Below are 24,480 nucleotides of genomic sequence, written 5' to 3'. Positions count from 1 at the left end.
TGTACTATGGGAAATTATTTTTATTATACTTGCAGGTTTATATTTAGGCCAGGGTAATAAGACAAAAATATACCCTGTTCGTGACACTCGAGCAGCCAGGGTACTGAAGCGTTTTTTCGACAGGTAATACCTATGAGAACAAATTGTAACTATTTCCTGCGTAGGATCTGGCGGCTATTTTTATTTATAAACAATTTAATGTCGAAAAACGGCATTTTTTCCGTTTTTTTTTTTTCAAATCAATGGAAAACAGTGTACCTTGTGGTTACATTAGTACAAACATCTTCGTGAGCATGAAAAAAGCTTTAAAATGACGTATTACACAGATTGATATACTTATTTATTGCTAATATAATTGAGAAAAAAGGTCTAAATTGCAAAAAAATTAATTTTGCAATAACTATTGTAAAAATTAGTGTACAGCTTTGAAATTTTTGTCAAATGAGGGTTCTGTAGTGCGTAATATGTGACAAAAATGTCGAAGCGATTTATTCAATTGTTTATATTTTATTCAAATTGTTTATCCCAGAGAGCTTTTATTTGCAATAAAATAAGTCAGAAAAACAGAATGTTAGAACCATTCTGCAGGTGTCAAATACAAGAGCATAAGCTAAACTTTTAAACTTGCTTAAAAAAAGTTAATAAAAATTGCATTTATTAGTAATAAATAATTATGCAAAAGTCTCGTCAATTTTTCCTTATAAACAAATTTAATAGCTTTTTTGTTATGGCCGGTACAAACATTTCTTTACATATTCTACAAGATGGTATTTTTTCACGAACTTAAAAAAAATAATTTAGCCTAGGTCAATTGGGGCCAAAGTTAGCAACATTTTTTTAAAAATTTACAGCTAATTTGTTTATAATAAATAAGGATCGAAAATAGCGCTTTTTCACTTTTAAAAACACGAAGTATTCACAAAAAAATTTTGGCTCTATATGCTTTTCAAGGGAGTCGTCAATAAAGCTTCAGAAATGAAGTATGTAAATCCATGCGACCTAAAATTGAAATATTAACTTCAAAATCCTACAGTTTTTTGTATCTTGGGAACCAACCAATGGATTTTAATGTTTTTTTTAATTTGTATGTACTTTTAGCGTACTTTACAAGTATGGAGTCAGTTGATTCATAAATTATAATAACCAATTTAATTTATTTAAACAAAAAAAAAACAATTTATTTAATTTTTTACCGTATTTTAGGTGCACAACTACCAAGTAATGTTATGTATATAATAATTGATAAAAAATTGTTATGAATATATATAATAGATACAGGGAGGAGCTAAATTATGGAAAAAATTAATTTTCTCTAAAATGGAGGATTGTGGAGAAATCCCGAAACAGGTCGATTTTTATTTTTAAATTACAATGTTTTGGCATATATTTCATATTAGTGACGTCATCCACCAGAGTGTGATGACGTAATCGATGATTTTTTTTAATAGGAATAGGGGTCGTGTGATACCCCATTTGAAAGGGTGTTCAATTCTCTATTCAGTAATATAAACATTAATATCATTATTTATACAGGGTGGCCAAAAAAATAATTTTTGAATTAAATTAATTGACGAAAAAAGAAGAATGTATACACTTTATTTATCTCAAAATACTTTCTATCGCTGTCAGAATATTGAAAAAAATGTTTATTTGGCAAATAAACATTGATTTTCGCTCAAATTAAATGTTAAAACTGCAAAGAGGTTGTTTGTGATTTAATTTAAGCGAAAAGAAATGTTTATTTGTGAAATAATTTTTTTTTATTTACTGACAGCAGTACAATGTATTTTGAATTAAATAAATTACGTACATTCTTCTTTTTGCGTCAATTAATTTAATTCAAAAATTATTATTTTGGTCACCCTGTATAAATAAATATATTATTGTTTATATTACTGAATAGACAATTGAACACCCTTTCAAATGAGGTGCCACATGACCCCTATTCCCATTTAAAAAAATTAACGATTACGTCATCACGCTCAGATGGATGACGACACTAGTATAAAATATATGCCAAAAAAATTGTAATTTAAAAATAAAAATCGACCTGTTTCGGGATTTTTCTTCAAAGTCGTCGATTTTAGAGAAAATGAATTTATTCCATAATTTAGCCCCTCTTTGTATATATATATATATATATATTGTTATATTTCTATTTGATATGAAAATTAAAATTAGATAATTATAAACAGAATTCAATTTAATATAAAATATTTTCAATTTTCTCAACCACGGGCATATAAATTTAGAACAACCTGTATACAACAAATTGTTATATTTAATTTTAAGAAGTGATTAAATAAGACTCAAGTGAAATCGTTAATAGGTCATTATCGTCGTTCGCGGAAGGATCGGTCATTAGCCGATGCTAAATAAGACGAAGTGGAAATAGAGAATAGATCATTAAAATTTGTATATAGTAGAAAGTAATTTTAGAATGGGAATTAACTATTTTCTTTGAAATCCATTAAGCATATTTAGAAAGTTTAAAAATTGGTTTTGAGGAATACTGCGAATGAGAGTTGGTGGTGGAATTTTGATTTGTGAATCTGGAAGGGATATTTAGAAAGTAGGGGAATGAATGACAAATGGAGAGCAGAATGTTTTGAGCTGTCGAGAAGTGAAGTCGAGTAGTAGACGGTAGTGTACGGAGAGTGAGAAAGCCGGTGTAGTTCCGTGAGTGTGGAGTATCTATCGTAGAACGAGAGGTAGGCCAGGTTGAGAGTAAAAGAACCTCCTTGAGCCAAGAGTTCCCGGTAGCTGATTGCAGTTTCGAAAAAGGTAGAAGACAGCATCACGACAGAAGCAGGAAACGAGAGCTATACGAGCTAGTTTCAGAGGAGAACATTACTGGAAGCCAGGACGAGGTTTTGATTGCAGCCAAGGATAGCAGGAAACGGGTCTTGTGTGAAGACATTCTCAGTGCACCAGAAAAAGGTCAGTCTCATTTGTTTGGACATGAATGTATGGGTTTTTCGTAGTAAATACCACATTTAAAATAGAAGAAACATAATCAATAATATCAGAAAAGCTTCATCAAACTTAAATAGAATTGTTGCTAATAAATCATAATAGTTAAATGTTAATAAAAACTTTCAATTGGAAATCAAAAGGAAATAAGATTCCCATGTGTAAATATTATGTTTAAGAATAATAAGATATAGCCAATATTAAGCAGTGAGTGCCATTTAAATAAAATAAACAATATTTTGATTACAATTGTAACCCATATGTGTTATTATTTTACTCTTTTCTTTCCTATCCCGATTAGGAACCATTAAGAAATACTTAGAAGCCACGTATGTAAGTAATTAATTTATAAATAGCCCTGAGATTAAAAACATATTGATATGTGATCTGGTAAATTAATTAGATTATTAGTAATGCATTGATTAAATTAAATGACATATAAAATTATCATCTCATATCAATAATCAAGATCACATCAATATATATAGTGAGCACGTAAAGGTTGGAATAAATTCATTTTCTCGAGAATGGATGATTTTAGAAAAAAATCCCGAAACAGATCAATTTTTATTTTTAAATTAGGACTTTTTGGCATGTATATCATACTAGTGTTGTCACTCATCTGGGCGTGATGACGTCATCGATGATTTTTTTAAATGAGAATAGGGGTCGTGATAGCTCATTTGAAAGGTAATTCAATTCTCTATTCAGTAATATAAACATTAACATAATTATTTATACAGGGTATCCAAAAAAAATTTTTTTGGATTAAATTAATTGACATAAAAAGAAGAATGTATGTAATTTATTTCATTCAAAATACATTTTACTGCTCTCAGAAAACTGAAAAAAATGTTTATTTGAAAAATAATCATTGCTTTTCGCTTAAATTAAATGTTCAAACTGTCACGAGGCTGGTGGGCGACGGCTTTAATGTTGAATTTACGTAAAATGTATTTTGAATTAAATAAATTACACACATTCTTCTTTTTGTCAATAAATTTAATTCAAAAAAATTTTTTTGGACACCCTGTATAAATAATTATGTTAATGTTTATATTACTGGATAGAGAATTTAATTATCTTTCAAATGAGCTACCACAAGACCCCTATTTTAATTTAAAAAAATCATCGATGACGTCATCACGCCCAGATGGGTGACGTCACTAGTATGATATATATGCCAATAAGTCGTAATTTAAAAATAAAAATTGACCTGTTTTGGGATTTTTTATCAAAATCTCCATTCTCGAGAAAACGAATTTATTCTAACCTTTACGTGCTCACTGTATAATAAAAGAAAAATTTCTATAAAAGTGCGACTTTTACTCTATAAGTTTGCTTACAGTTGCAGTAATTTGAATTTTGTGATTCATTGTTTATCAAATCATTTTTATGTCTTAGATTTTATATTTATATGAATAAAAAATATAAAGTTTTTTTCAATTACAAATTTAAGAAGATTTTTTAAAATGTACCTATAGAGTAACTATTTATACGAATTTTCTATTAAAAAACATTCCATGTGAGAAGAACTCATTTGGAAAGTATGTACAACAGCTACTATTAAGTGGAGACATTTTTTACTTTTTTGTAAAAAGTACATGTAAACATCTATTTATAAGCTAATTTTTGAAGTATCCGAATATTTCTTTTCTTGTAAGAGTCGTAAATAAAAACACTGCTTTGAAGGTTTATTTAATTAAACATATCAAGCGCACTAAACTAAAAAAAAAACAAAACAAAATTAACAACAAAACGAAACAATTCAATAGTGAATATGTCCATCTCTTCCAGCAACGACTTCTCGCAATCTGTTTGGCATCGAATAAAGGTGTGTTAATATTGCCTGGGGAATAGTCCTATATTCCTCTACCAAGGCCATAACTGTACCAAATTTTCTGGAGGCCTGGGATAACGGCGAATAGCTCTTTTTAATTCATCCCATAAATGTTAACAGGATTGAGATCTGGGCTGCATGCGGGCCATTCTAATCTTATCAATCCAACCTCTATTTTATGAGTCAATCAGTGTTTTACTTACAAAAAATGATACAGCTCTTACAAGAAAAGAGATATTCGGATAATCCAAAAAACAAAATTTTAGTGATGTCTCTGGGATAATATGACAGGACTATGACACAAAACGAGCCCTTCCGTTTTTCCACAGAATTTTTTAAAGTTAGTAGAAAATACAACGCTTCCATTCACCCCTGTATAATGCCATGCAAACAAATTTTTTTTGTTACCGGAAAAAAACGAAACGATATCAATATATGTATCTACAAATTGGTGCAAGAATCTTAAAAATCGGAGCACAAATAATAAAGTTATAAACTATTCAACTTAATCAAAAATTTTGGGTGGCCGAATTTTGTGCCGGTGAGTGTAGTAATAATATATTTATTACAATTTCTTATCAATTATTACATACATAACATTGTAGTTGTTCACCTAAAATACAATAAAAAAAATATTTAAAAAAAAATTTTTTTTTAGGTAAACAAATTAAATTGTTTATTAAATAATTTATAAATCAACAGACTCCATATTTGTAAAGTACGCTAAAAGTACATACAAATTAAAAAAAACATTAAAATCCATTGGTTGGTTCCCAAGTTACAAAAAATTGTAGGATTTTGAAGTTGATATTCAATTTTAGGTCGCACGGATTTTATGCTTCTACTTCGTCGGTAGCAAGCAGGTCGCGTTTGTACTTCATTTTTGAAGCTTTATTGACGACTCCCTTAAAGAGCAAATAAATCCAAAAATTTTTCTGAATACTTCGTGTCTTTTAAAATGGAAGAGCGCTATTTTGGATTCTTATTTATCATAAATAAATTAGCTGTGGATTTTTAAAAAAATGTTGCTAACTTTGGCCCTAATTTGACCTAGGCTCACTTATTTTTTTCTATGTTCGTATAAAAATGCCATCTTTTACAATGTGCAAAAAAAATGTTTGTACCGGCCATAACAAGAAAGTTATTCAAATTGTTTATAAGGAAAAATTGACGAGACTTTTGCATAATTATTTATTACTAATAAATGCACTCTTTATTAACATTTTTTAAACAGGTTTGAAGGTTTAGCTTATGTTCTTACATTTGACACCTGCAGAGTGGTTCTAACATTCTGTTTTTCTGACTTATGTTGTTGCAAAAAAAAAGCTCTCTGGGATAAACAATTTGAATAAAATATAAACAATTGAATGAATCGCTTCGAAATTGTTGTCACATGTTAAGCACTAATGAACCCTCATTTGACAAAAATTTTAAAGTTGTACACTAATTTTTACAATAGGTATTGCAAAATTAATTTTTTTGAAATTTAGACCTTTTTTCTCAAATATATTAACAATAAATTAGTGTATCAAACTTTATAATACGTCATTTTAAAGGTTTTTCCATGCTCTCAAAGATTTTTGTACTAATGTAACCACAAGGTACACTGTTTTCCATTGATTTGAAAAAAAAACGGAAAAATGCCGTTTTTCGACATTAAATTGTTTATAAATAAAAATGGCCGCCAGATCCTACGCAGGAAATAGTTACAATTTGTTCTCATAGGTATTACCTGTCGAAAAAACGCTTCAGTACCCTGGCTGCTCGAGTGTCATGGAAAAAACCTTATTACCCTGGACTAATTAGAATAATAGAGAAATAATATAGTTAGTCCATATTGTGAGGCCACTCCCGTATGAAAAAAAATTTCTGATTCGGTTTCTTTGCGGGTTCCTATTCAAAAATGTCCCCTTTGTCAAAAACAAATCTGAAGGGTACCGGGCGAAATTTTTGGGCAGAAAAACAAATTCAAAAGATCACCTTTTTGCCCCCGAAAATATTTTCTTAGAAATTTTGAGCCATTTTAAACAAAAAATGTCTCCTGTCGTTTTTCTATAAAGTTGATAATTTTTTAATTATAAGCGATTTAAATTCTGAAAAATGCGAAAATACGCTTATTCGAAGCTTGAATATGGCATATGCAAATTATTATTTTTAAGGTTGCCAAGTGCCTAAATTGAAGTTTAAACATTCAATTTCAAGTTTCTGACGAGTAATCGGGGCTTGTTTCATTATATTCTACCGGTGTTTCTTAATTATGCGCATCCACGCGACTGTTACAACGTCTAGTTCAGGGAAATATGGATTTTCTCAGCACACTGAATAATCCAGGTAGGTGACAACTTTTTAGTTATTGTAGACCTCTAGGAAGAAAATCTACCTGTTTCCTGCCTAGAGTTCGGAGCCGCTTTTAATTATTAACAATTTAGTACAAAAAACGCGACCTTTTCGATTTTTTGCACCTGAAAAAGCTAAATAGTTTACATGAAATTACAAAATTTAATTTTTTAGAACATTGAAAAAGCTTCAAAATGTCGATTTTTGAAAGTTAAAAAGACAATTTGTTGCTACGCAAACTAAAAAATAAGTGAAAATCGTTATTTGTTAATAACTTTTAGTAAAACTAGCGTAGAACTTTGGTATTTCACCCAAAGTTGGTATTGGATACCTACCTAACAAACCCTTAAAATTTGAGCGCGAGCCATTAATATTTTAAAAGTTATTCTATTTATTTATCCCAGATATGTTTGTCAAATCGTTTGCAAACAATAATATTATATGGTACACTATCAGACTCAATGAAGTCTTCTGTGGGAGAACCACAAGGTTCGGTACTTGGTCCTCTCTTCTTTATTGTTTTTATCAACGATATCAACCAAGTTTGCACTACTCCTAATCAAATTATTGAATATGCAGATGATACAAGCTTCATTATATCACATCATTAGTTTGAACAGCTTGTTAGCAAGGGCAATGCAGCATCTAAGGAATTTAGTAAGTATTGCAATGACAACGGCCTTAAATTAAATATGTATAACAAAAACCAGCTTCATGAGATTTTGCTAAGCTGGGAAGATCACATAGATAAAGTAACCTCGAAACGAAGTAGTCGTTGTTATGTAATTAGAAATATAAAGGATACTGTATCCTTCCATATATTAAAACTAATGTACTATGGCTTGGTGCAGTCAGCCGTTCAGTACTGCTTAATATTTTGGGGCTCATCTCCATATATGAGTAGAGCTTTTAGCTTTTATATCTCAAAAAAATACTACGAACTATATTTGAAATATCACCAACTACATCGTGTAAGCCACTATGTATAAAAGCTAACATATTAACTCTTCCTAGCCTGTATATTTTACAACTAATAATGTAGGGATATAAAAACATGAGCAAACATTCCTTAGGAACTTTGATCTACATCCACATAACACACGCCTAAAGGACAGTAAAGGATAACATACATCAGCCTTTTTCCCGCCTGGGAGTCGCACAGCATGCTCCTAGCTACATTGAGGTCAAATGTTTTAATAAGTTCAGTGACATGTCAGTGACACATGAGATGCATCTTGGCACTATTAAATGCTTTGAACAAAATCTAAACACATTTCTAGTTAGCCATGATTTTTACTGTATCGAAGAATTTTTAAATTTTCAATGTACTTTTTGTAATGTAATTTTTTTTTCAATGTAATTTTTAATGTACTAAATTTTTAATGTTTGTATACATTATGTGTATAACATAATATTTTTTTGACTAGTCAGATAAATTTGTGCAATGTTGTATACATTGTGTAAATTTCTAGACGAATAAATTCTTCTTCTTCTTCTTCTTCTTCTTCTTCTTCTGCTCCAGAGACCCCTCTTTTGCAAAAACATAAGACAGAAAATAATGAAGATAGGTCAATTCTGCGGGAAATTTTGTAGTTTATAAACATTTAGAATAACTTTAAAAATATTGTCTGTAGAAAAAATATTTTTACATATTCGAAAAGCTGGTATTTTAGCATGAATTTTCAGACAAAAAATTGACCTAGACCAACTTGAGGCAAAGTTAGCCATTTTTTTTCACAACTAATTTGTTTATAATAATTAAGGAACTTTATTGATGCCATGTTAAAGAATGGGATTTGTATTTTTTGTCAAAAAATTTGCACAAACGTTGTACCTTCACAGGACCCTTTACGAATTTTCAAAAATGTTGTTCAAATAGTGACTAGGGGGAATCTACAAATCCACCGTGTTCAAATGCCGAAGAAGCAATTTCAAACTACTAAAATTTTCTATATCTCGATCTACTCAATGGATCGTTTTTTAATTCTTTATATTATATGTAATTTCTACGTACATTACAAATATGCAATTTGTTTATAAATTGAAATAAACAGTCTAATTTGTTTAAACAATTTTTGAAAAAATATTTTTTCCCAAAAATCTATTTTTTTAATCATACCTACTATCATTATTAATCATAGAAAAAGTAGACTTTAATCAATAAATTATCTTAATAAATAATTATTTATTACACAAATTTATTATACAAATTTTTTGTTTGAAAATTCGTGTAAAATGCCAGTTTTTCGAATATGTAAAAGATTTTTTCTACGCAAAATACTAAGTTATTCTAAATATTTATAAACTACAAAATTTCAAAAATTTGGCATTAGGATTTTTGACTATAATAAATATTTTTTTTTTTACCTTTTTTTAATACATTTTGATGGTATCACTCTTCTACTTTCATTTGGCATACGCAGAATTGCCCTATCTTCATTATTTTCTGTCTTATATTATTGCAAGACAAAGGTCATTGGGATAAACAAATATAACTTAACTAATTAATAGATTGGTCTCAAATTTTGAGGGTTTGTTAAGTACCCTAATACCCAACTTGAGTGAAAAACCAAAGTTTTACGTTAGTTTTAACAAATTATTATCTAACAAATAACGATTTTCATTTAGTTTGCAGTTTGCGAAGCAACAAATTGCCTTTTTAACTTTCAAAAATCGGCATTTTGAAGCTTTTTCAATTTTCTAAAAAATCAAATTTTGTAATTTTATGTCAACTATGTAGCTTTTTGAGGTGCAAAAAATAGAAAAGGTCGCGTTTTTTGCACTAAATTGTTAAAAATTTAAAAAACTGCGAAGAATTCTAGGCAGGAAACAGGTAGGTTTTCTTCCTATAGGTCGCCAATAACTAGAAAAGTTGTCACCTACCTTGCTTATTCAGTGTCCCAAACATCGTCTACGTATTGCTTATTTTCCTGGAGTAGTCTGTATGGTATGTGGTGACTCGTTGTCGCACTTATACATATTATACGTAGTTATGCGAAAAATTTCCAACAAATACTTGGCATGTATTAACATTTAAAGGGTCATAGGGAAAAACGATGAATGTCAATTTTTGTAAAACTTACAACTAAAATTTTACAAGACCTAATCAATCAGAGGATAAGTTTAGCAGATGAACAACAGGGTTTTCGTACTGGAAGATCGTGTACAGATGCAATATTCGTCATAAAGCAGATTACTGAGAAATCACTAGAGTACCTATAATAGACCAGTATTTCTATGTCTGATTGACTTGAAGAAAGCATTTGACAGAGTAAGACTCAAAGATGTAATCCATCTTCTGTTTAATAGAGAAGCCCCCTAGATATCATAAAAACTATTGAAAACATCTACCAAAACAACAAAATGGAAGTCAGAATAGATAGACAACTTACAGAACCTATAGATATAGGCAGCGGAATAAGACAGGGAAACTCATTGAGTCCTGTGCTCTTCAATTTAATCATGGATGAAATAATCAAAAACGTCAACAAAGGAAGAGGATATAGAATGGGAAACAAAGAAGTAAAAATACTCTGCTACGCCGACGACGCAATATTGATAGCCCAAGATGAAGATATTCTGCAAAAATAAGTCCACAGATTTAACATAAGAGCAAAAAAATTCAATATGACAATTTCATCTCAGAAAACTAAAAAAATAGCAATCAGTACAGAATCAATCAGACGCAAACTAGAAATTGATGGTATCAGTATTGAACAATTAATGGAAGTAAAATAAAAAGACTAAGTTTTCACTAATGGCATATAAAACAACATAATGCTATTCTACATCCCACCAGAATGAAAACAATGGGAACCTTCTCTGGTTACACCTCCGAGGCTTCTACAATTTGCAAGACATACGGATGCTGAGACTAAGGAAGATGAGGGAATTCTACAATTTACAATTCACGTCCCATCTGCTCAGCGCGGTAAAGTTCCAACGAGAATGGTTCCCTTCGTACTCCAATCAGAGTAAATGTAAATCAAAAATGAATAACCATTTTCAATTTCGTTGCAAAACGAAAATACAGCCGAACCATATTCTAGTCCAATCAGAGAGTGCAGCAAGCACCTCTACCGGTTTCGAAAATTATTAGTCTCTCATCAGGAGGCACATATGCTACTCTCTCTGATCCAACCAAAACAGTCCCCAGCGTGCAGTCCCGGATTGCAACGAACGAAATGGTATAGATGCCCTAGCGGCAACTGCTAGCAAAAAGACTAAGTTTTCACTCTAATGGCATATAAAACAACATAATGCTATTCTACATCCCACCAGAATGAAAACAATGGGAACCTTCTCTGGTTACACCTCCGAGGCTTCTACAATTTGCAAGCCATACGGATGCTGAGACTAAGGAAGATGAGGGAATTCTACAATTTACAATTCACGTCCACAGGAAGTACAGGAGTAAAGTTACAGGAAGTAAAATACCTTGGAATTACATTGTCAAGTTACGGAGACCTGGACAAAGAAGTGAGAAATCAAGTACAAAAAGCAAATAGACTGGAAGGATGCCTTAATAACACTATATGGCTAAACCGACATATTAACACTAAGGTGAAGTCAAGAATTTATAAAGCCAGTGTAAGACCAATAATGACATATGCATCAGAAACAAGACCCGATACAGCCACAATACAAAGACTACTGGAAACGGCAGAGATGAGAGTACTGAGAAGAATTACAGGAAATACGCTGAGAGATCGAAAGAGGAGTGAAGACATTAGAAGACAATGTAACGTACAGTGTATAAACGAATGGACACTAAATAGAAAAAAAGAATGGAATAACCACATAACCAGAATGGGGGAGTCACGTGTGGTCAAAATAGCAAGACATAAATCACCAATCGGTAGAAGACATATCGGCCGACCGCGCAAAAGATGGAGTGACAACCTTCCATAGAGGTATCAATCCGCCAATGAACAAGCAGAATTGCTTATAAAGAGGAAGAAGAAGAAAAAGAAAATCGAGAAAACTGGAGAGCAATGAAAGAGGCCTATATCGAAAAGATTCAACGGCTAAAGCTAAAGAAAAAGAAGACAAATGTTACTAACATTACTTTGTTATAACTAACTTTGGATTTATTTATTAAACAAATAGATTTTAATAAATGCAGTTATGTATCGGAAAAGAAATGAGCAAAACAGTCATCATACCATTAATGACATACGCTGCAGAAACAAGACCTGATACAGAGAGGACAAAAAGAATTCTAGAAACATCAGAGATGAAAACCCTTCGAAAAATCGATGCTAAGACAATGTGCAGATATACGACGAAGATGCAACGTGGACAATGATGGCAACAAATAGGCAATTGTAGGCCAGGGTAATAAGGCAAAAATATACCGTGTTCGTGACAGTTCAACAGCCAGGGTACTGAAGCGTTTTTTCGACAGGTAATACATATAAGAACAAATTGTATAAAATTGTAATAAAAGTGATTCATTCAATTGTTTAAATTTTTTTCAAATTGTTTTTCCCAGAGACCATACAATACAATGTTTTTTACAGTAACATAAGTCAGAAAAAAATGATGTTATAACCTCTTGAGCCACAAGAAAAAAGTTTTTATTATTTTAACAATATCTTCTATTTTCTCTCCTCATTTGTGAAAACAATAAACGAAAATCTATAAAAAACTATAAAAAAAATTATTTGACAGACATAATATGACAGGTCCAGCATAATGGACATCAGGACTTAGCTTTCATATAATTTAAGTATGAAACTGAAAAAACATTCTGGTTCAGGAGAAATACACATATACATTTTGCATTTTGTACAAAAGAATCTCGTCTTCTTAGTGCATTCAAGAGGTTTAGACAATGCGATAAGAATTTCTATTGCTGACGGAGCATATTGGAAAATGGTCATTACTGGTTTTTCTTACATCTATAGGCGGTAACTGGAAAACTGTAGATCTTTTTACAGGAATTATGGGCACTTCATCTTCAGATGTCTCCGTTTTTCTTAAAATAGACGCACTAGCTTGTCTCTCACTTGCAGGCTTTCCACCTAGAGCTAGTGACCTTCCAATATACAGCTTAAATTCCTGTAAATCCATTTCCTTTGATCATTATCGCTATCTTCACTGACGAAAAAATCGTTATCTGTCAAAATAGCCTCCAATGAACTTTACATCAATATCCTTTTACTATCTGTAATTAAACTTAAAAAATGTGAGTATGGTAACATATTTGGCTAACTAAGTCCCAATGTCCAAAATGCTGGACAAAAAGTTTAGAGGACCGCTAACGTGTCCAGTTGTAGCTATTTTCAAATATATATTTACCACAAATACGTCCAATCATCAAGTAACATACATTAAAAACAATAAATACTTTAAAGTACAGAAAAACACTACAACTTACTGTATTTTTGTGGAGCCACCATCATAACTTAAAAAGTTTCACCACATGTAACAACAAACTACCGAGGTAGGCGCTGTTGTCGAATTTTTCAAATGAGTAAATTCGACTGATAAATGGGAAGTCCAATATGCTGCAATATATGTAGGACGCAGCGATGCCCAACCCGAATAGTCACCGTGTAATAAATTAGTAAACATTGTCCAGCTGGCTGGACCTATGGACTGAGGAGGATAACCATTCTGCAGGTGTCAAATGGTTTAAAAAAGTGAACAAAAAATGCATTTATTAGCAATAAATAATTATGCAAAAGTATCGTCAATTTTTCCTTATAAGCCTTTTAAATAACTTTCTTGTTATTATAAAAAAAATGTTTTTTTTTTATTATAATAACGCATCGATCACGCAGGGTCATTAGCGCATTTAGGTTAATGTAACAATCATTTATATAAACAATGTAAATACATAAGTTAATAATGATAAGTATGTGTTACAATATGGGTTTTAGATCTTTTGAAGTATTTGACAGTTTTTAAGGTACGAAAATATATTTTTAGTATCTGTATTTTCTTCTAGGGCATCTTTTAGGGAGTCGGGTATGTTATACTTCCGTCGTTCACTGTTATATTTGGGACACTGTATTAAAAAATGTTTTACCGTTAGTTCACTGTTGCACACTTCACACAAAAAAAAGCACATTATTTTTACACGAATGTTTGCAGATCATTTTTACACGAATTTAAAAAAAAAGTTTTGTTATACAATCAATTACAAGATTCAAATTACTACAACTATAAGCAAATTTATAGAGTAAACGTCGCATTTTTATTGAAATTTTTCTTTTTTCATATAATAAATTATACATATTTATTACAATTTTTTATCATCAAGTATATTCAAATGGGAAATAAGCCACAATTTTACCTAAAAATGATTTTATTAACGTTTCGACGCCCAAGTCGGGTGTCGTTGTCAAAATACAAAATAATATTAAATAAACAAAAATGTTGTTGCTTAGTAAAAAATTCTTCTAATAATTTATTTAATCTGACTCATTTATATCGGCAATTCAGACACGTATTATACATTTTAAAGTAGACGACTTTAAAAATGATATTGCCAATATTGATGAGTTGCGTTCCTGGGACGACTTTACTAAAAGATAGTTCATTCGATTACATGAAATCAATCCCAACTCAAGAATAGCCGCCACAAAAAATCATAGCATGTGATCTGTCTTTAAAAAGACAACCAAATGCAACGGTGGTACTGAAATTCTCACGTTAGAGATTCCATAGTAAATCACTAACGAAAATTCATTTTTAGAAGAAAAACAATTGTTAACATCTGTTTTATTAAAAAATGATTATCCCATATCGTTTATAAATAAAGAATTGTCAAGATTGGATCGAATGGAACAGAACAACTTAGAACGGGATCCTACAACATTCACAAGAAATAATACGAGGAAAATATCAATACCATATGTAAAAGGACTATCCGAGAAACTTAAAACAATAGGAAATAAATTCAACATATCAACAACATTCAAAACAACAAACACATTGAGATCTATTCTATCTAAAACTAAACCTAACAGTGAACAAGAAAGAACAAAGAATTGTATTTATAAAATACCTTGTGAATGCGAACAATTTTATATAGGTGAAACGTCAAGACCATTAGACGTTAGAGTAAATGAACATCAGTCTTATATAAAAAATAGAGAATTTGATAGATCTCAAATATGTCAACACGCATGGGATAATGAACATAGAGTTCAGTGGAGAGATTCAAGTATAGTCCTAAAAGAAGCAGATAGTAAAAAGAGAAAAATCAAAGAAGCGGCTCTAATTATGCTAAATGAAACCAATTGTGTCGCAAATTCCTCGGTAGAATGCAGTAGGATGTGGTTACCCATACTAAAGGAGGAAGTCAATAGAAAGAAAATACCACAATTAGTAAATCAGTAACATATCGAGTTAGTACATATTTAGTATTTTAGTATTATTTAAAATTTAAAATACATGTCAGAATTTGGTATTAGTTTTGAGAGTAAACTAAATGTAAACCCAAATACTTGCGATGTCGGGATAGTATCACGAGGTTTTTCCTGGTTTTCCCTCGTGATTTACTATGGAATCTCTAACGCGAGAATTTCAGTACCACCGTTGCATTTGGTTGTCTTTTTAAAGACAGATCACATGCTATGATTTTTTGTGGCGGCTATTCTTGAGTTGGGATTGATTTCATGTAATCGAATGAACTATCTTTTAGTAAAGTCGTCCCAGGAACGCAACTCATCAATATTGGCAATATCATTTTTAAAGTCGTCTACTTTAAAATGTATAATACGTGTCTGAATTGCCGATATAAATGAGTCAGATTAAATAAATTATTAGAAGAATTTTTTACTAAGCAACAACATTTTTGTTTATTTAATTTTATTTTGTATTTTGACAACGACACCCGACTTGGGCGTCGAAACGTTAATAAAATCATTTTTAGGTAAAATTGTGGCTTATTTCCCATTTGAATATACTTGATTATAAAAATGCCACAAGAAAATAGCTTCAGAACAACAATTTTTTATCAATTAATATATACATAACATTACTTGTTAGTTGTGCACCTAAAACACGGTAACATAATAGATTTTTTGAAAAATTTTTTGTTTAAACAAATTAAATTTTTTATTAAATAATGTATGAATCAACTGGGTCCATATTTGTAAAGGACGCTAAAAGTACATACAAATTAAAAAAAAAACATTAAAATCCATTGGTTGGTTCCCAAGATACAAAAAACTGTAGGATTTTGAAATTGATATTTAAATTTTGGGTCGCACGGGTTTTATGCTTCTTGGTCAGTTGCAAGCGGGCCGCGTTTATACTTCATTTTTGAAGCTTTAATGACGACTCCCTTGAAGTGCAAATCAAACCAAAATTTTTTTATGAATACTTCATGTCATTGAAAGCGAAAAGGCGCAATTTTTTATCCTTAATTATTATAAACAAATTAGCTGTGTATTTTTATCAAAATGTTGCTAACTTTGGCCCTAATTGACCGAGGCTAACTTTTTTTATTATAAAATTCGTGTAAAAAGGCCTGCTTTTATAATATGTAATTTTTTTTGTATGAAGAATAACAAGAAAGTTATTCAAAAAGTTTATAAGGAAAAATTGACGATACTTTTGCATAATTATTTATTACTAATACATAAATGCATCTTTTATTCACTTTTTTTTAATCAATTTGAAAGTTTAGCTCATGCTTAACATTATTTTTGTCTGACCTATGTTATTGCAAAAAAATCTCTCTGGGAAAAACAATTTGAATAAAATTTAAACAATTGAATTGGATCGCTTTGAAATTTTTGTCACATATTAAGCACCACAGATCCCTCATTTGAAAAAAATTTCATAGCTGTACACCAATGTTTACAGTAGGTATTGCAAAATTAATTTTTTTGCAATTTCGACCTTTTTTCGCTATTATATTAACAATAAATAAGTATATCAATCTTTATAATACGCCATTTTAAAGCTTTTTCCATGCTCTCGAAGATGTTTATTCTAAAAAAACCATAAGTTTCACTGTTTTCCATTGATTTGAAAAAAAGGAAAAAGGCCGTTTTTGACACTAAATTGTTTATAAATAAAAATGGCCGCCAGATCCTAAGCAGGAAATAGTTACAGTTTGTTCTTATAGGTAGGTATTACCTGACGAAAAAACGTTTCAGTACCCTGACTGTTGAAGTGTCATGGAAAAACTTTTTTACCCTGGACCAGTGGCGCACCTAGAATTTTCATCTGGGGGGCTGGCTTGGGCACCGAAATTTTTTTGTATTGTTTGTGAAAGAAAAGTTACATTTTCCTACTATTCATTGTATATTTTTTATATGCCCTGTGAGGGATTTTAACCCCCAAACCCCCCTAAGTGCGCCACTGCCCTGGACTATAGGAAGACGATCAGTGGGAAGACCACGAAAACGATGGAATGACAACTTAGATACATGAGGCCCATTGAAAAAACAGACAGTCATGTCTACAGAAAAAAACGAAAAAGAAGCAGTTCCCTATGAAAATCGTGATTTATTTCACTAAAACAATCATTAAAATATTTTAGTTTGTTTTGATCAAACTTTATCATTTCGTCGGAAGTAATCCATTAAGTAAATTTTCTTATTGTATGCATGCCATCAGCTAATCAACAAAACTAAAAAACACGTTTTGTTTACTTATGGTTTTATGATTAGGGTACACAATGTTTAAATATATTGTACAGCAATTCGCACACATGTGACCGTGTAACGTTGTTGATGTTCTATAAAAATATTCTCTAAAAATATCCACTTAGATACAGTCCAATTACAATTATTTGTAGACAGTTATGGAGACAGAAATGGGTAAGCACGTATGATTGTTGCATTTTTTCGTTAAGGGAATTCGTGAGGGTTTTCGTTAAGTGGAATGAGATATTTCTCAAATGAAATTAATCTTTTATAGTCACATATTATTATATTTTCTTATATATTTTCGTTTCTGGAGATGTCATAATGTAAAAGTCCTTCTATGTAAGTATATAATATTCATCATAGTTCATAACTTTCATACCAAATGAAACTTTTTTTATTGACCTTGGATGTAAATATTATATATTTCATCAATATTAGATATTTTCATAATGATCTAATCTAGATTTTAAAGATTTTAATGTAGTTGCTCCACAAATATCTAATATTTAGCAATTAATAATTGGACAACGATGTAGTCGTTATGGAAAGTTCTTTTTGTGAATTCCGTCTTATTATAAACCGGTTGTAGAGCACCCAATTGGCTTATTGTTCACCTTCGTCTTCTTTTACCATCATAATCCTAGATGAGTCTTTGCCTGTTTAGCTATGCCCTTCCATTCAGATCTCTATTGTGCCTTTCTTCTCCATTGTCTTACATTCATAGTTTTCAGGTCGTCTTTCACGTTATCCAACTATCTCGTTCTGGGTCCTCTTTTCTTTCGTCTTCCTATGGGCTTTAATTGGAACATTTTTATGTTTTTGAATCTTTTTGTCTCTGGACGTGTCCCAGCCGTGACAGGCTTTGACTTTTCACAAATCTTACAAAATCGTTCCTTTCTTTTAATTAATTAATTTCGTCCTTTTTCCAGATTCTCCATGTGCCGTCCTCCTCTTGCACCGAGCCGTATACCTATCTCAGTATCTTTCTCTTGAATTTCTTGACATGGGCTTCATCTTTTTTGTCATTACCCAGGTTTCACAACCGTAGGTTACTACGGGTCTAATTAATGTTCACTAGATAGTCATTTTGGTTCTTTTATCTAATAATTTCAATGTCATCAATCTTTTATTAGCTTAGTATGTATGTACGTATTTCCATTGGAGATTAATTTCACTACTTATATGGAATTCTTTTGATTGATTTCTCTGCCCAGATACACTCAGGTGCAAAAAAATCGATCCACTTAAAAATTTGGTCAATTTGATGTCACGAATTTCCTAAACCCATTGTCCGATTTAAGTGATTTTTTACCATGTTATAGCCTTATTTATTAACAATATCGCTGTAATAATATTGTTGCTAGACAGGTAAACTGTCGTTGTATACTGGGTGTACGAATCAAACTGTGTTTTTTCTCAAAGTTCGCATCACCCTGTGGACTATTCTAGCATTTATAAAATACTGAAATTAAAACCCAACTATAGCCTCAGGTCTTTTTAACATTCTATTTTTAGATTCATTTGCTTATGTTGGATAATAAAAAAGTTAGGTACTTTAACAACTGGCCATGTTCGTCATCAGTACAGGGTGTTTCTAAATAAGTGCGACAAACTTTAATGGGTAATTTTACATTAGAAAATAAAAACAGTTTGCTTTATAATCATATGTCCGCAAACGCTTCGTTTCCGAGATACGTTCAATTTCTTTTTACAAACTGACGATTTATTTATTGCTTTAAAACCATTTGAGATATGCAAATCAAATTTGGTGGGTTTTAAGACGTAGTTATTGCACATTTTTTGACATACAATTAAGAATTTAATTTTTACCGTTGGCGCACAAATTGGTATTATGACCGATCATATTACCTGTATGGACGCCAATGGTGAATATTAAATTCTTAATTGTATGTCAAAAAATGTGCAATAACTACGTCTTAAAACCCACCAAATTTGATTTGCATATCTCAACTGGTTTTAAAGCAATAAATAAATCGTCAGTTTGTAAAAAAAAATTGAACATCCCGTATCTCGGAAACGAAGCGATTGCGGACATATTATAAAGCAAACTGTCCTTATTTTCTCATGTAAAATTACCCCTTAAAGTTTGTCGCACTTATTTAGAAACACCCTTTACTGATGACAAACATGGCCAGTTGTTAAAAGTACCTAACTTTTTTATTATCCAACATAAGCGAATGAATCAAAAAACAGAATGTTAATAAAACCTGAAGCTATAGTTGGGTTTTAATTTCAGTATTTTATAAATGCTAGAATAGTCCACAGGGTGATGCGAACTTTGAGAAAAAAACACAGTTTGATTCGTACACCCAGTATACAATGACAGTTTACCGGTCTAAAACAATATTATTACAGCGATATTGTTAATGAATAAGGCTATAACGTGGTAAAAAAATCACTTACATCGGACAACAGGTTTAGGAAATTCGAGCATCAAAATGACCAAATTTTTAAGTGGATCTATTTTTTTGCACCCCAGTGTATGTGAAGGCATCTACACCTTCGATGGTATAGTTTTCTACTGCGATGTTATTTTTATTGTCAGGTGTTCTTTTGACGGTTAGGTACTTCGTTTTTGTTTCGTTTATTTTAAGCCCTGTCTTTTATGCTTCATAATCAATTATTTCTTTGAACGGTTCCATTAGTCGTTTGCTCCTACTAATGATAGCTCCATGTCTGCATATGCAGTAATTTGTACTGTTTTGGTATTTATATGGCGGGTTACATTGGTTATTCTGATGACTGCCTAGGTTGAAAAGCATGGTTGATAGTGCATCTTCCTGCCTCAATCCCACACTGATGTCAAATAGGGGAGTTAGTTCTCCATCTAGTATAACTGCGGATTTTGAACCCTGCAATGTCATTTTTATAAGGCTGATATATTTGTTAGGTATACCTAGACTACAAGTGTCTTCCAGCATTTTGTTTCTTTTCACACTATCAATAGCTTGTTTAAAGTCTATATACACATTATATAGTTCTATGTCGTATTCATAAGCTTTTTCTTGAATTCTTAAGTGTGAATATATTGACTGTGTGCTTTCTTTTATTCTTCTATAGATTTTTGTGCTTTCGTGTCTGTTGTTATGCTCTAGGATTTCTTGTACCTACTTGTTTTTTTAAAGCTTCGCTTTCTTTTCTTCTGCATATTCTAGTTGCTTATGAGGGGTATAGAATCAAAACTCACTTTCTCCATCCATGGCCGAAATTGAGTTGTTTATATTTTCTGAATCTGCTTGTTGAACCATATACGAATCCAGAACTAGTTTGACTCAAAATTAGGTTTATCCAATATAAATTAAATCTTAAAAATAGCATTTTGAATCAAACCCGTCTTTCTCCTATGGCAGTTCTGCATGAAACCCGTCTTTCTCCAATCAACCAATAGGAAGCTTGTAAAGTGTGTGGAGGGGACTCACTCAGATTTAATCACTCTATTTATTTGTTTAATGCAATGTGTTTGTTTACTATAATGAGCCATCAACTTTAATAATAATTATTTGCATAGTTCTTTTTTTAAAACCAACAAGTAACGGCTTCACTCATGACCTAGTAATAGGTATACAAGTAGCGATCTGGCACTTTTGATGACTTACTGAAAGAGAAAAGCAAAGGTATTCTTCTATTATCATTTGGTTGTCAGAAAAATCAGCCTTCGCCAAAGCTATCAGATCAGGCTACATGCTACAATAGCCAGATACATCTAAATAATTTCATTATAATTTCAGGGTACTCGAAGTCTACCCATTGTCTACAAACAATGTAATTGATTACTGTTATTATATTAATATAAGCAAAAAACAATCATAAAATTTCATCTTCAAAACATGAAATTGTTTCAAGTTGCTTTCTTCAAATGAGTTTGTTTCAAAACGTACTTTCTCCAAACCAATTTGTTTCAAAACTTGCTTTCTCCAAAAGTTTGCTTTAAAACTCGCTTTCTCCTAACAAAAAAGCTAATTATTTAATTATTGAGGAAAATTGAAGTTCGTTAATTATGTAATACCAATTTCTATGGTCAAATTCTATAATATGGAACTTAAATTCGTGTGATAACTGTAAGGGCTTAAATGAAAATTTTGGAGAAAGCGAGTTTTGATTCTATACCCTTCTTATATTCTCTTTTCATTATAAATTTCCCTGCTATTGTACATCTAGTCCAGAGAAATAAGGTAAAAAAGTACCCTGTTGGGGCCTTGACCGTGCCAGGTATCTGACAAGTTTTTTGAGTTTTCTGGACCCCAAGAACCAAGACCTCTATGTTTCCTGCAGTGGGTTCGGTGGACTTTTTAATTTATTAACAATTTTAGGGCAAAAATGCACCACTTTAAGAACTTTCTTCTACCAGTAAAGCATTTTGAACGTATTTGTAGGTAATAATTTGATAAAACACATTTAAAGATTTAAAATGTCAATTTACTAATTTGTTGCTTAGAAAACTGTAAAATAGGGTGGTTCGAAAAAAACTTTCTTTTTTTATTTCAGATCGCTATAGTGCGCAAAAGTTGCCATTGGTATAGACTTGAAAAAAGCACAAATTATTATTTTTTTATTAATTTGTCTTCCGGTCGCGCAATGCCATCGAAGTTAGCAAAAATTGTGAAAAACCTTACTTTTTAAATATATTTTTTTAACAGGCCACATGGTTTTAATTGCGTTCCTGTACCATGAATTAACTACTAAAAGTATGTAAAATCAATATAAATGCACTTATTATACATTTGTTTCATATCTTCCGGTCGCGCAACATAATACAAAATGAGTAAAATTAGTAGTTTTTGCAAAATTTCAAAGTTTGACTCTTTGGTACAATTTAATCATACGACTTTTAGAGATGGTATAGTTTAATTAAATTACAATAATATATTTAAAATCCAAGCATATAAGATAAATTTTGATATTCAAGTGGAATTCGGTCGCGCAGCTTCGTCAAAAACAGCAGATTACCGAGAGAAGAGGCGCAAGTGACGAATGCCAGCGAAGCGCGCTCTACCACAAATAAAGATACATGTGGGAATACCTCTACAATGGAGTATTTCTCTTCTCCATTACAACGAACTGCCATTCCACCACCTTTCCAACACTTATATGAAAATACAACAGGCCCAATAGGATATTCCGGACCAATTGGAAAGGCCCTACCTGATTGTGAAAGACTACCACTTATTGATTTTAATCCTATTGATTGTGAGATTCCAAAAGTTGACAAACGTATTCTTAGCAAGCACCAATAATTGTACTTGTTTGAGAGATCAGAAGTCATCAAGTCAGGACATTGTTCAGAAGACTTTGTAGTGGGTACGTGATCCTATCCCAACGTCACATTCAAGATGGCTTACTACTGCAAACCGAGTTTTGCGTTTCTACATCAGTGTGTCCAACCCTTCTGAAAATCTGAGAGAGATTGTCACATTCATTCTCAAATGTTATAATATGCCTATGTGGTTTGCCACAAAAATAAACCACAAATTCACAGATGAGCCTAGACATGATTACAAAATCATTGAATATTCAAGGTACTTACCAGAAGAGCTTATTCAAGTTGTTGATCCCGTTTTACAACGGAATGCTTACTTTGCCGATCCTGAAAATTTACTTTTGGCTATGGTAACTGATGACAGAAACCATATCCGAGAGCTGGGCTTTAGGCGTATCATGAAGGAAAAGCAAGCAATATCTGAAAGTGACTCTATCAGAATCTTTAAACCACCAAACTTAAACTTTGAAGCTAAATAGTATTACGAAATTATCAAATGGAACACCAGTACACTGACTCCCCTCTACTGCTAAGAACATTGACTAATGAAGAGATAAAACAGTATGTGAGCAATGACTTCAAGCCTGTTATGAGTATAGATATTTTGCCATGCCATACACAGGCAGTTGAAAGATGCGTTAAGCTAGTGACCGTAGCTTCAAGTAAAGTCTGTGGACACAGTTCCAGAGACAGCTATATTAGAACCACATTATTGCACCGCTCAGCGATGCCAACGATTAAAATCAACAACAACTGGTAGTCTTTCACAATCAGGTAGGGCCTTTCCAATCGGTCCGGATATCTTTTAGTGCCTGTTGGATTTCCATCTAAGTGTTGTAAAAGGTGGCGGAATGGCAGTTCGCTGTAATGGAGAAGACAAATACTCAATTGTAGAGGTCTTCCCACATGTATCTCTATTTGTGACTGCGCGAGCTTCGCTGGCATTCGTCACTTTCGCCTTGCCTCTCGGTAGTCTGCTGTTTTTGACGAAGCTGCGCGACCTAATTCCACTTGAATATCAAAATGTATCTTAGATGCTTGTATTTTAAATATATTATTGTAATTGAATTAAACTATAGCATCTCTAAAAGTCGTATGATTAAATTGTACTAAACAGTCAAACTTTGCAAAAACTACTAATTTTACTCATTTTGTATTACGTTGCGCGACCGGAAGATATGAAACCAATGTATAATAAGTGCATTTATATTGATTTTACATACTTTTAGTAGTTAATTCATAGTATAGGAACGCAATTAAAACCATCTGGCCTGTTTAAAAAAAAATTGAAAAATTAAGGTTTTTTACAATTTTTGCTAACTTTGATGGCATTGCGCGACCGGAAGACAAATTAATAAAAAAATAATAATTAGTGCTTTTTTCAAGTCTATACCAATGGCAACTTTTGCGCACTATAGCGATCTGGAATAAGAAAA

The 24,480-nt window shown here is 31.6% G+C and overlaps 1 protein-coding gene across 3 annotated transcripts in view; it reads left to right on the top strand.

Annotated features, from left to right (window-relative positions):
- The window catches only part of LOC114325118 (phospholipase DDHD2), a 323,630-nt gene that overhangs the window by 188,724 nt on the left and 110,426 nt on the right, over positions 1 to 24,480 (top strand). The window contains exon 1 of one of the 3 annotated variants that reach the window (XM_050663477.1): positions 17,831 to 17,937. The exons of the other annotated variants lie outside the window; for them this stretch is intronic. Within the exon in view, the coding sequence (XP_050519434.1) occupies positions 17,922 to 17,937 (16 nt within the window). The 5' untranslated portion in view covers positions 17,831 to 17,921. Of the gene's footprint in view, positions 1 to 17,830; positions 17,938 to 24,480 lie in introns of those variants that run through there. 3 annotated transcript variants of the gene reach the window in all.

The sequence above is a fragment of the Diabrotica virgifera genome, chromosome 10 (assembly GCF_917563875.1).
Source record: "Diabrotica virgifera virgifera chromosome 10, PGI_DIABVI_V3a".
Taxonomy (NCBI): domain Eukaryota; kingdom Metazoa; phylum Arthropoda; class Insecta; order Coleoptera; family Chrysomelidae; genus Diabrotica; species Diabrotica virgifera.
The sequence above is the reverse complement of the archived record's forward strand: the minus strand, read 5'-3'. Positions and strand labels throughout refer to the sequence as shown.